This window comes from Corvus hawaiiensis, chromosome 23 (assembly GCF_020740725.1).
Source record: "Corvus hawaiiensis isolate bCorHaw1 chromosome 23, bCorHaw1.pri.cur, whole genome shotgun sequence".
NCBI classification, from domain to species: Eukaryota; Metazoa; Chordata; class Aves; order Passeriformes; family Corvidae; genus Corvus; species Corvus hawaiiensis.
Window position 1 is genome coordinate 7,675,059 of NC_063235.1, and position 13,062 is coordinate 7,688,120.

A 13,062-nucleotide genomic window follows, 5' to 3' on the forward strand; every position below is an offset into this window, starting at 1 on the left:
CTGGCAGAGTTTGCCCAGAGAGGTGGTGGAATCCTCATCCCTGGAAGTGTCCAAGGCCAGGTTGGATGGGGCTTGGAACATCCTGGGATAGTGGAAGGGGTCCCTGCCCATGGCAGGGGGTGGCACTGGATGGGCTTTAAGCTCCCTTCCAACACAAACCATTCCATGGTTCTATGAGTGCACAAGGCTTGTGGCTGGAATAACACATCCTCCTCTCTCCAGCTATGACGACTACGACTACGGGGAGGTGAACCAGCTGCTGGAGCGCAACTTGAAGATCTACATCAAGACAGTGGCTTGCTACCCGGAGAAGACGACCAAGCAGATCTACACACAGTTCTGGAGGCACTTCAAACACTCGGAGAAGGTGCTGCCCTGTCCCTTCCCCTCCTGGCACGGTGTTTGGGGGTGCGGACCCCGTGCCCTTACCCTGCTCTCGCCATAGGTGCACATCAACCTGCTGCTACTGGAGGCACGGATGCAGGCGGCTCTGCTCTACGCCCTCAGGGCCGTCACCCGCTACATGACCTGAGCTGCCTCTGCTCTCTCCTCCTCCTCCTCCTGCCCTGGCTGTGTGGGAAAGGCCAGGGGGCAGCTGGTACCCTGAGAATTCGTCTGGAGTATTGTCTCCCTGCTTAATGGGCTTAGAGCTGTGGAAGGAAAGTGGGAGCTTCCCTGCGCTTTCTTCCAGGAAAGGGGAGCCCCCCAGAAGCTCTCAGTGCTGGGAAGACCCTAAAGTGCTGCCCTGGGCTTGGCAGAGCTGTGCGTGCTCCACTGCTCCGTGCCTTTTTGGGGTTAGCCCAAATGAAGCCAAACTGGGATGTCTGTGGGTGTAGTGCTGGTGTTGCAGCCCTCTGACATGTTCTGGCACCAAGGCTGCCACTGCAGAGGACTGTCCCCCTGCCAGAGATGGCCAGAGGATATAATGGGCTTCATCCCTGCTTTTTGGGTCCTGCCGTGCTGGGAGACAGCTGCTGGTGGGGGTGCTGCCCAGGCACACCCTCCCCACCTTTCTGCCTCATCCCCTGCGATTTGGGATGTGAAGTGCCTTTAACCTAAGTGCCAGGGCAGGAGCAGGGAAAGGGTAGAAATACCCGAGTGTGTTTTACACCTTTTTGCATTGTTTTCCAACCACTGGCACATCTCCACTGCCTCAGCTTTAGGGGCTGAGGTGGGGAGCTGTGCTGGGGCATGAGGCTCCCTCAGCCCCTCTCCTGCTGTGAGGGTGGCAGGGTGGGATGGGGTGACCAAGGCTTTATCTGGATATGCAAGAGCATTCCCAGCAGCGCAGGTTGCCTGGGAGGTGTTTGTCGGGGAGCAGGATCCAGGGCCAGCAGCATCACCACCCTTGGTTTGGCTGTTGAATCATAGCTCCAGTTAAGTTATTTCTATATTTTTTGGGTATATTAACTCCTGGCTAGGCATGGAAATGCCTCTGTAACTTTGCTATGAATCTTGTTTGAAAAAATAAAATAGTTCTTTTTTTATTCTTTCTCTTCTTCCTTTTTCACTTTCCCCTTGGTCAGCCCAGGGGCTGATCCTGTATGGCATGTATAGAGGGCAGGAGTCTTGCTGCTCCAGGAGTGCCTGGGAGCATCCCTGAGTTGTCCAAGGGGGGATGTGGGAGGCCTGAGTACTCCCCATTTGCCTGAGGGGGATGGGTTTGGCTTCAGTAAACCCTCCCCGTGGTGATTGTTTCCAGTCTTTCCTGGCTGTAACATCTTCCTCGAAAGCCAGGATTTGGACATGACGCTCATTCCACTGTGGTGCTGGGTGGGTGAAGCAGCACTGCGGACACCCCAACCCCATGATGTGGAGCCCAGCGCTTATCAGGGTGTGGGCAGGAGCCCCTGGAAGCTGCTGATAAGATCCCTGAGGAGGGGCCAGCTCTGCACGGGAGGTGCTTCCCTGCGTGCCTTAGGAGCAGGATCCTGGCTCTGGGGCTGCTTGGAACCCTCTGGCCCCTGTGGCCATGGAGGACCTGCCGTGCTGCCCCTCTGAGCAAGCATGTGGAGGGCAGTGGGGCTAGAAGGGAGGCGTGGTGAGGGTTTGCTGGGGATGTATAGGGCAGAGTCTCTATTTTGGGAGAAAGAGGTTTGAGGGCAGCTTTTTCTGGGAAACTGATGCAGGAGGACAGGGCTCCCTGGGCTTTGCTGGTTGTGCCAAAGTTCCTGGTGGACATAACAGCTGTACTTTTAGGGTGTCACTCTGTAGCACCAGAGAACACTGTGTGGGGGCCTGGGGGGCTTGGGGAGCTGAGCCAGTCCTGGGGTCTCCTTTAGCTCATAGCCTGGGTCATCGCATCAGTTTAACCCCCTTTGTTTTTTCAGTTGGTCACAATTATAAACCAATAAATTCCTCATCTGGGGCATAACCAAAGCCTGCAATTTGTGTACATATGTATAATTTCTCAGCAGCTTTCACTGTTATCTTGCAGGGCCGGTGTGCTAATAATCTCCCTACCTGTCACTGATAGTTGTGATCCCAACAGATGCTATTTGTTTTTCACTCCACTTGCCCTCAATTTAAAAACATAATGTGTGAGTGGTGTTTAAAACACATCAAAGCAACAGGAAATAATAATAATAGTAGTAATAATAATAATCTGTGCTGAAGGAGCACTTAAAGACTGATGGGGCCCAATGTGCTTTGCAAAATTGGCATTACTGGGGCTGAGCTGCCCTCGCTGTGCAGGGGTTCATGTGGGGCTGGAGACGAGGAGAAATATCTGTGCCCTGAGTGTGGACAGCTCATTCCCTACAGATGCAAGCAGATACCTGGATCCACTGCATGGGCTGGAGATGGATAATCATAGAGCCATGGAATGGTTTGGGTTGGGGGGGAACCTTAAAGATCATCTTGTTCCAAGCCCCTGTCATGGGAGGGGATAAGCTGAGGCTTAAGACAAAGCAGCTGCACAAGAACTGGGGGGACGTTTGGCTAAAGTGAGTGGTGGGTGGGCACAGGTCTCTGTCCCAGCTCTTCCCGGTGTCCATGTCTGCTGTGGGCAATCAATGCCCTGTGTTTCCGTGGGATCACATACTTCCCAGTGGAGAGCAGCTACCTCAGCAAAGCCTCTGCTGTGGTCACCTCGGACTGCGATAGAGTTGAGCACCAGAGCTCCCAGTTCTGTCACTGCCTTAGCTCATAGGAGCAGAAAGTATCTGGCCCATGGAACCCAAAATATGCCCTGGCACCCTCTGTGCCCAGTGCCAGCCCTGGCATAACCTACCTGTTGGTGGGCACCTTGGGGTCCTTGGAGTGCCAGCGGTGGCTGGGAATCGGGGTCCCTCCACAAGCCCCTCCAAAACGAGCTCCGTCCTTGCAGACACAGCAGAAGAGCTTGGCAGGGTGGGGGTCCACAAGCTCCCAGCCCTTTGCAAGTAAAAAGCTGATTGCTTTGGATTTAAGGTGATAATGGGGCTGTCATGATGTAGCCAACAACCTGTCCTCGCTGGGGATAAATTTGGCTTATCCCGGGGAATGTGCGGGTTTCTGGGCACCTCAGATGGCTGCTGGAGCATTTAAGTCCTTGGAAGCATCCACGCAGCAGGGATGGTGCGGCCAGGGCTGGGACCAGCTATAATTCAGGATGTGTCCCCGAGTTGCTGTCACCGCCCGGGATCGGGGTGCCCAACCCGCACCCCCAGCTCTGAGACAGCGGGGGGATGAGCACCGCGGTGGGTGCAAGGGCGTCCCCAACACTTGCTGAGACAATCGAGGGCACAGACGGGCTCCACAGCCCGGAGCTGCCCGGATTTACAGCCCAAACCACTCCGAAAACGGGCAGGCGGGACCGGCCCGGGGCTGGGCTCGGGACCCGTCGGTGTCCCCCGGCCCCGCCAGCGCCTCCTCCCCGCCGCTCCACGGCTTTCCCGGCTCGGCAGCGCCGCTCGCTGGGAGTCGGCGGGAGCTGCGAACCGGCCGCTGGAATCAGCCCCGCCACGATCCTGCCCCGCATGCCCGCTCTGAACCTTGGAATCCCGGAATCCCAGGATGGTTTGGGTTGGAAGGGACCTGAAAGCTCATCTCGTTCCACCTCTGCCCTGGGCAGAGACACCTTCCCCTGTACTAGGCTGTGGGGGGGTGTGTGTGTGTGTGTGTGTGTGTTCGTGCCAGCCGCTCCCTCCGGAGCCCTGAGATCTTCAGGGTGAGGTTTTCCTTGCCCGGAGTGTTAAGAGGCTAAATCCACCTCCGACGTAACGCAGGGAATCATCTCAGGCTTCTGCGGGCAAACCCCGAACCCAAAACTTCATCCCAGCCCTCCCAACACCCCATCACCCCCATGCCAGTTCTCCATGACCCCTGTCACGCTCTGACCCCAAAGCCCCACTTCTACACCCCCATCACCCCCTAGAGCAAGCCCCCACAGCCCCCCATCTCCAAACCCAAAGCCTCACTCCCACACTCCCAGCAACCTCACCCCAACCCCCCCCGACCAGTCATTCCTTGGCCTCAGAGTCTCCCTCCAACCTCGCCCAGCACCCCATCATCCCCCTCCCCAAATCCCCTCTCGTCCCTTGACCCCACAGCGCCAAACCCCCCGTGTCCACTCTTCCCTTTTCCGGGGGGTGTGTCCGCCCGCCCGGGGCGTGTCCCCCCGGCCGCACTACATCTCCCGGCATGTCCCACGCGCGCCTTCCGGCGGGGCGGCCCGGGAGCGGCGGCGGCGGCGGCGGCGGCGGCAGCAGCAGGTGAGGCCGGGCGGGGGCTGCGAGCGCCGGCACGGCCGGGGAGCCCCGCCGGGGGAAGGACGGGGCTGGAGACCCCCGGCTGGGCCCTGCCGAGCCCCCCGCCCAGGGGCAGCGCTTTGGGACGGGGGCGGGAGGGGGTGGTCACTAGGGGGGACCCGGGGGCACCTCGGGGGACCCGGGGATGCCGCGGAAGGGCTGGGGCTGTGCGGGCGCTGCGGGCGGACCGCGCCGGGGGCGTCCCGGGGGACGCTCCACGGGAACCGGCTCGCGGGTCGAGCACACCGCGCACGCCGGTTCTGAACGCAACAAGCGGAGTTCCCGTCCCTGTTCGCTGCTGTCCTCCGAAGGACAATTCGGAAACTCTGAACGGCTTGGTCTGGGACTACAGTAAACTCGGTTTTTTGTCCCTGCTGCCGTCCTGTGCCTTGCTGTGAGTGTTTCCAGCTTCCCCAAAGTTCTCTCTGAGGCAGCCCGTTGGTATTTCTTTGTTTGCTCTCTCCTGCCTTAATGTTGACTGAAATTTGAAACGTCCCCCCTGTGCTTTCTGGCTTAATTGTTCTTTCCCTCTGTTTGCATGCAGATGAATTATTTACCTCTGTGCCTTGCATTGGCTTGTGTTTGTCCAGGTGGAGGTAGGTGAAGGCTTGGTGCCCTTCTCTGGGGTTGGAATACTGCAACAAAAGTGAATGATGTGAGAAGGTGCTCAGCTGAGGATGAAATGAACTATAAAGCTTCTTAAGCTTTAGAATATTTAAGTGCTGCGTCTACAAGCCTAGAAAGAGAAATGGGAGTCAAAGAATCCCAGAATGGCTTGGGTTGGAAGGGACTTTAAAGCTCCTCTTGTACCACCCCCTGCCGTGGGCAGGGACACCTTCCACTATCTCCCAGGATGCTCCAAGCCCCATCCAGCCTGGCCTTGGACATTTCCAGGGATGGGGCAGCTACAGCTTCTCTGGGCACCCTGTGCCAGGGCCTCCCCACCCTCACAAGAAAGAATTTCTTCCCCATATCCATCCAAATTTCCTTGCTTAGTTTAAAACTGTTCCCCTCGTCCTATCGCTTTCTGCCTGCGTAAAAAGTCACTCTCCTTTTTATAATCTTCTTTCAAGTATTGGAAGGCTGTAGTGAGATCTCTCAGGAGCCTTCTCTTCTCCCTGTAATTGCTTCTTTATTGCTTAAAGAAACCTGGAATTGTGCAGGAGTGAGTGTTAAACTTGAAGTTTTCCAATGTTCCCGTTTTTCAAAAGCAAGTCCTGGGCAGAATCAGGTAAGGGGATTGATGACGTTTCCATAGTCCACTCTTGGGGTGGGTAAAGGATGTTCAGCTGAGTTCGTTTCATGTGCTATAGAAGTGGCAAGGGGGTGTAATTAGATTCCTCTCGCTGCTGTGATTTCCTCAGGAATGCCTGATGCTCTTCAAACAGACCTTTTAAATGAATCCAAATTGCTTTTAAGAGTAAACAACACCTAAATTGTAAACTTAGATGGTTTAAATTCCTATTTGTGAAGACTGCAAAAAAGGGCAAAATAGAGCCAGAGTGAGGCCGATTGTGAGGGACAAGGCTGGCACAGTTACAACAACTGAAGCTGAGTATCTGGACAGTGATGGCAACAAAACCCCTCTCTCATTCAGAGTAGGTTTAAACCTGCTCTTGCAAACAGTGCTGGAAATGACTGTACTGTTCTGTGCCAAGTCAAGGTGGTTTCAAATGTGTCAGTGTGTCCTTTCACAGGTGATGCTCTTATCTGATAATGTATCAGAGTGTTTTTGCAAGGAACGTTTTCTTTCTGGATTACCAAGAAATGAGCTGTGTCTGAGGCACGGAGCATACTCAGGTCCTGGGAGGTGGAGCAGGAGTCCTGTTGGGAGCACAGGGCAGTGCCACAAACAAGGGGAATGTGATTGCATCCTTGTTTCCATGCTGCTGGATCAGTGATCTGTGATTATACAGCCTTCTACTTCATTCAATCACTGGTTAATTTGATTTCCAGTTTAATTTGATGACAGTTTTGAGAGCCAAATCATTTGTATTTAAACAAATGGCTTCTATTTTGATCAAATTTCATTGTGTTTGGCATGTGTTGGAGCATTATATGTATTAAAAATCGCTGAGACTGTGGTTCCTGCAGGTTTATTAGCTGGTGATGAATATTCAGTTACAAGCTGTACAAAACCTGTGTCTGGCAGGGGGTGGGGGGACTTAAAGCACAACTGGGTTTTTCTGGCTGGTCTCAGTGATGCAATGAGTGAAGAAAGCTGCCAATATCCTTGGGATCACTTGGATTACCTCAAAACGTCATTTTTCAGGCAAAACTGGAGCTCTGGGCTGCAGGGAAGCTGGTAGGGCTGTTGGGGGCAAAGACGTCATGTTGCTCCAGCATCCATTAAGGTGGGAGTGGAGATGCCCTGGGTAATTCATAATCAGTTCCCTACTTCTCTTTAACAGTGATTTTTGGCATACAAGTGCCATGTGGGTTTATTTTTCTGAGTGTGAGAATGCTTTTATTTTTTGCTGGCAAGTTTGGAGCCCGTGGAAGACTAATGGATGTGCAACTGCGGCAGCGTTGGGCCTCAGCTTTGTGTCGAGGGGAAAAAAGTCGTTTCAGAGATCTATTTTTATCAGTTAATTAGTCGCTCTTGCTGACGTGTCAGTGCTGTGGTGATAACTAGTCCCAGTTCTTCCCTGCGCAGTGGGGTCATGGTTAGGCAAGGAATGCAGCAGCCAGCATGGCTGCTCATCCCCATGGCTGGAAGGTTAACTCCTTCCAAACTGTGCCCCTGAATTCAAGGGCAGATTCCACGTGAGGAGTTGGCAGACAGACATACAGAATTTTGTCAGTCTTCAGCAGAGGTGCTTTCCCAATGGTGACTGCCCTTAATTTTTTTTCCTCTCCCCGGAGGACTTACTGTGCCTCAGTAAGAGCTGAGGTGTGGAGGTTGCTGTGATTTGCCAGTAGCTGGGTGACAGGCCTGGAATCAGAGGTAAAGGGCTGCAGATTTCCCAATTCTTGCTCTTATCTGCTGGTTTTGAATGACTCAGGACGATCCGTCAGGGTTGGAAGGTGACCAGGCAGAACATCTAGCAGTGACACATTGGTATTTTGCTCCTTGTAGATGAGGAATTGCTGTTTTCCTGATTTCAAAATGACAAAGCCCTTAACCTGAAAATTCTTGTGTTGTTCATTCTACTGCTTGTGGTGTCACTTGTTTTTGATTCTCAGCTGTGCTGAGATAGGGAGGTGAGAGGCAGCTTTGGTCCCAGCTATACCCTGGTTGTCGCTGCCTGAATTTCTTTGTTTATTGGTGACTCTCTGCTCTTTCTGCTGAGGATGGGATGGGGGAGGGAGGACTAATTATCTCCAGAGAGAGGCTTTAAATGCTATTAGCCAAAAGAACAGGCCTCATCTCCTAACTTGAATGAGTTGAGAGAACTAACACGAAGCACTGGTGGCAAAGATATGAAAATTGAGAGCAGTCCGAATGGTTTCTCTCTGCTGACCCCTGAAAATAGATTTATTATTTCTTTTCCCCCAGCCTTTGGCTGGCAGCAGCTTTGGAGGAGTGGGGGAAGGGGTAAACAGATTGTTAACTTTATTCTTTTGTGTTTGTGCTTTTGGCATACTGATTCCAAAGCACAGTTAGGAATTGCTCACCTACCAGCTGCATGGGGAAGTTCGGCAGGCGTGATGGGAAATTCATTATCAAGGACTAATTAGCCACAGCTGCTGAGTGTCATGGGGCAAAACAAGGTGCATACTGATGAGGTCGGTTTGTGCAAGCCTGGCACTTCTGTGCTAAACAGACAGTCTGTCCTTTTGAAACACTTTTGGGAAAGATCATTGGACTTCGGTAAAGTTTAAGTGCTGTTAGACCTGAGGGTTTGAACCTTTTCACTTTTCTAGAGCTTTTAGCTCCAGAAAGCTGCTGCTAAAAGCAGGAATCTCTTGGCTGCCAGTACCTAAAGGTTTTCCTTTAGTTAACCAATCCCCAAGAATTAACCCCTTAATTAGAGCTGCGTTGCCACAGACTTAGTTGTCCAAAATCCATCGAGATTAATCCCCACCATTGATTTAAACCAGAGGCTTCCCCATATGGGCTTCCTTCATCACCTCACACTTGTCTGTGGGAACGGTGAACCTCTCTTAACGTGCTTTTCTCGCCTCAGTTCTCTCCCTTAGCTTTTATGGGTGCAAACAAAGAAAATTTGGCCCTAATCGTACAGAAAAGCCTTGATTTGTAAACTCTGATCCAAGTTTGGGAGGCACTGACTTGGCTGGTGTCTGCACAGTGTTTAGTGGTGGGCCATGTTCAGACTTCTCAGTGCATGAACACTGTGTTGCAGAGGGTGACTTAGCAAAAAAAGAGGTTATTGCTGGATGTGGCCTTGGGGCTGGGATCACAAGCTGTGTCTCAGGCTGTGCTCATGGAGGCGAAGCTTCCAGAGGTGTTTATGGATGGGGGATAAAGCCAAAGGTTGTTGCCTTTGGAGTATTTGAGCTTTAAACAGAGCATGTCACTGTGCCTGTTTTCAGGGGACTTTGGCTGTACTCACATGCCTTTGAAGGCTGTGTTCTTTTGACTAATCCTTCTCTCCTACTCAAAATCAAATCAGGGATGTCTGTCACCAACTGAACTCACTGCTGTAGGTCGGTGGGATTGGCTGTTCTCACTGTGCCTCCTGGAAGGGGGATTTGGTCAATGTTATTTCTGTGTTGGCAAGAGCTCCCCTGCAGATGCACAGAAGTGCTGCTGGTGGTGTGTTATTGATTCCTCTCCTCTCCAGAGCTGTCTAAAAGTTTCTGCTGGTTTGCTGCAGTGCCAAGATCCGCAGGAAGCAGGTTTGCAGGTACAGCTGACACCTGCCAGCCTTCGGATCCCAGTGCAGGGGAGACTGCGTTTGTGCAGGGATAGAAGCAAGGTCAGGAGGGTTTGAGCTGGTCTTTGCTGGCTGCCTCAGGTTCTGTGGGAATGCATTTTTAAAGCTGCTCTGCTGCAATGTTGACAGTGGAAATCTGGATGGATCCACAGAATATTTGCTCCGTGTTCCTGGATGGATGACCTTGTGCTGATGAGGTTATCTTTATCAGCTGAGACTGAGAAGGAGGATAATTACTGAAATGGTGACAAGCTGTCAGATTTGTGCTAGCAAATTTTGGCTTTTATTTTTGGCAATATTAAGTTTAGTGTCTGTTGCAAACCAGGTGTAATTTACTGCTATGTGGGAAACAGGAGAAGCAGGAAAAGAGCTGTTACAGAATCACAGAATATGCTGAGTTGGAAGGGACCCATCAGGGTCATGGAGTCCAACTCCCACTAGATTTGTTCCCTTGTAAAGGGTGTTCGTGTGATGCCAGAGGAGAACAAATAATTAGAAGCAAAGTCTTCTTCACTTACATTTTTTGATTAGCAGCAGGTGAGAAGTGGCATGTTCCCTGTAGGGCCACAGAAGCTTCATTTACCTTGTGCTAAGAGTTAAATTAGTGCTTATATCCTGCTCCTGACTTGCTCTGTATCCTGTTCTTCCTGCCTGTGGATCAGGGCCAGAGGGGGGCAAGGTCATAGAATTTTTCATCTTGTACTTCCAAATCAGTTTTTAACAGACCCACAATTATGGACAGAAGCCCTGTGATTGCAGATGTCTGTAAATGGGATTTCTCCTGGCTCAACTGCACCTTCCTAAAGCAGTATCTACTTCTGGGTGAAATTGTCAGATGAGTGTGTCCAGTTCTCTTGGCTCATACTGTTTTCCAGCAGTTTTGGAGTTAGTAATGGCTTCAGGCCACTTGGCTTTTCTGTACCTGTTCAGATCGAGGTAAAGGCAGTTAATAGAGGGCCAGCAGTGCCAGAGCAGCAAGGGAAACTTGAGAAAAAGTCTTACCTGGGACCTAACATTATAAAAAGTGGGGTTTTGCTATTATTATTCCATTTCACTTGTCTTTTATAAATACAGGATTTTTTTCCTGACTATGAGGATAAACAGTTTGCAGGGAAGAACTTTCCTGGACTGGAAAACTTCGTTCATGCAGGGACTGCTCAGTTGCTGATACCTAAGGTCAGGCTGGATTCTTCTGTCCATCAGCCAGCAAGGCTGTTATTTGGCATTGTTAAGTATCCAGTTTCTCTGGGGGTGTTGGTGGGCTTACACAAAATGCATCTGGAGGAAAGAAAGGGGGGAATTTTCAGGTTGAATTTATTAAGCTGGCTGTGTGAGGTATCCTGAATGTGCTGCAGTCTGGTCACCTGCCAAAACCTGTGTGAGTGCATCAGGCTGGGGAAGTGGGATGGATTGTTGTGAGGCTGCTGGATCCCCAAAATCAACGTGACACTAGTGATTACACTAATCAGTATTATTCCACATCTGCTTCTAGCCTCCAAATGAAGCCTTCAATCTGTGTTTTAATGACTGTGTTCTCTCTCCTTACCAACTGTGAGTCCAGGGAAAATAAGGATGCTTAGGTGGACAGGAGGCCTGCTTTAGCTCCCAGCGATGTTGCTGCTGTGGTGTTTGATGTCAGGCAAGTCACTTTTTCCTTGTTTCATCCTTCTGTCTATCCTCTCCAAAATTACCTGTGCTTAGTGAGGGTGTAGTCATCCTCCTGTTTATAGCTAGAGGGACAAATTAATTAATCTCAGCCTTAAGGGCCATAATTAGCAGCCAGGTTCTACTGGTCTAGTCCCATCCTGCTCCGTGTCGCATGGTGTGTAGGTGGGCCCTTTAGTAAATGGAATATGAATAACAGGAGGAAGTGTTTGAATAGCAGGTATGTTGGGTAAGTCCAGCATCAACTGCGTTCAAGGAGTTGTTTCTTGATTTTCACCTTGTCCTGTATTTTGTGAATGTGTAATTTTAAGTTTTAACTCTGCAGTTTTTTAATTTAAATGCTTATTCAGGTTTTGCGCTGGGCTTTTCTGCCTGTGGATCTTGCTTTTTGTATTAAGTTCTTTTGCAAGGGGGGATTTTTAAGAGCTTTTTTCAGTGAAATAGAAAAAAGTTTGCCTTGATGCTGCAGTAAATTTCTGCTGCTCTTGGGAAGTGGGATTTGTAACGCTGCTGTGCTACATTTCAGCATGGAAAGGGAGGTGGGGGAGAAACTACCAGAAATCCATTTCTCTTTTAATATGGAATTGTATAGGTGATACTCTTGCATGGAGAGCAGCAGTCCTTGCATAAACACTGGGTACACTAACATTTCTAACTAGTAAATTTATGGATAATCTCTTCTTTTGGAGGATTTATTTAGATTTGAGAGCATTAGCCTCTGGGAAAATTAAACCTCTTTTAAATCCACTTTGTTCAGAGACTAGACTGAGGAACTGCTGGTAAGCCCTGCCATCTTCCTACTGCTTTTCTGTGGGCTTGATTGGAGTTGCAGTGCAGGGACGCAGCTGGTCCAGAGGCATCAGGGCTTTGGTTTTAGGTGCTTTATCCAGTTGTGGCAAAATGGATTTGGAGCCTGTTTGCTGTTCCTGTAAGGGGCATGTGCAGCTTTAAGCACTGCCAAAACCAAGAGAGCCCCTAAAACAACCAACCCCAAAGGTAAGAAAGATGAAATATTTGTGGGAGCTGAAATGTCTGGATAAAGCTGTTTTTCTGCATAATGCCACAGTTTTGGGGGGCTGGTGGCAGCTGAAATATCGGTGTGCTGGGTGCTGCTGTGCCTGCTGAGGTGTACCTTTGTTTCATGTGGCTGATTCATGGCTCTGTGTATTTAATCATAGTTTCTATAGCAGTGAAATCTTTAATGAGCAGGTGGAGTTTGCTCTTAGTCCATTGCGGGTTCGCATGAATGTTGTGGCCGATTCATTCCTGTGTTCTGCTGAGCAGAGTTGTTTCATAGGGGATAATATTGAAGGCTATTCTGCGTTTCTGGTGCGTGTAATGAGTACTGAAACAGCTCTTTCATTTTAATAGTATTACTGTTTTTAATATTATGAGCATGAGCATTGCTTTGTCCTGTGATGTGTGGCTGCACTGCTGAGTAAATGCAGGGTAGGATTCCTTATGTCGATGTTCCTTATCTTACTACCTTTTGATTATCATTTAAGATAATTGAACCTGTGATTGTAGACTTGTGTCTTCCTGTGTTCTCCACAAACCCTTCCCTCAGGGTTTGATATTATCTGTTGCCTCTAAGTTACTGGGACACTTTTTACGACTGTGGTTTAGTCCTGTTGGACTGAAAGCTCAAATTCTTTGGTATTTCCAAGGTGACTTTGCTGCAGGAAGCAGCTTTCATTCTTAATGCCAGCATCAAGGGGTTTGATAATGTGGTGGGTAGTGGTTTTGTGTGGATTTAGAGCCACATGTCACCTTGCTCTGGTGTCCTATAAAATATGTTGAGTTCTTGAACTTGGAACAGAACACCA

At 50.2% G+C, this 13,062-nt stretch overlaps 2 protein-coding genes and 1 long non-coding RNA gene across 4 annotated transcripts in view; 2 read left to right on the forward strand and 1 right to left on the reverse strand.

Annotated features, from left to right (window-relative positions):
* LOC125337391 (sestrin-2-like) overlaps positions 1-1,487 on the forward strand; it is a 27,151-nt gene extending 25,664 nt beyond the window's left edge. The window contains 2 exon segments of the mRNA XM_048327070.1: positions 223-367; positions 446-1,487. Of these exon segments, the coding sequence (XP_048183027.1) occupies positions 223-367; positions 446-532 (232 nt within the window). The 3' untranslated portion in view covers positions 533-1,487.
* LOC125337392 overlaps positions 1-4,249 on the reverse strand; it is a 5,136-nt gene extending 887 nt beyond the window's left edge. Inside the window, exon 1 of the long non-coding RNA XR_007208032.1 lies at positions 3,233-4,249. This is a non-coding gene — a long non-coding RNA (uncharacterized LOC125337392). The remainder of the gene's footprint in view (positions 1-3,232) is intronic.
* A 1,037-nt stretch (positions 4,250-5,286) lies between these two features.
* The window catches only part of PHACTR4 (phosphatase and actin regulator 4), a 67,025-nt gene continuing 59,249 nt past the window's right edge, over positions 5,287-13,062 (forward strand). Inside the window, exon 1 of one of the 2 annotated variants that reach the window (XM_048326897.1) lies at positions 5,287-5,326. The gene's annotated coding sequence lies outside the window, so the exon portion shown is untranslated. Of the gene's footprint in view, positions 5,327-7,654; positions 7,678-13,062 lie in introns of those variants that run through there. The other variant, XM_048326898.1, reaches the window with a different exon arrangement.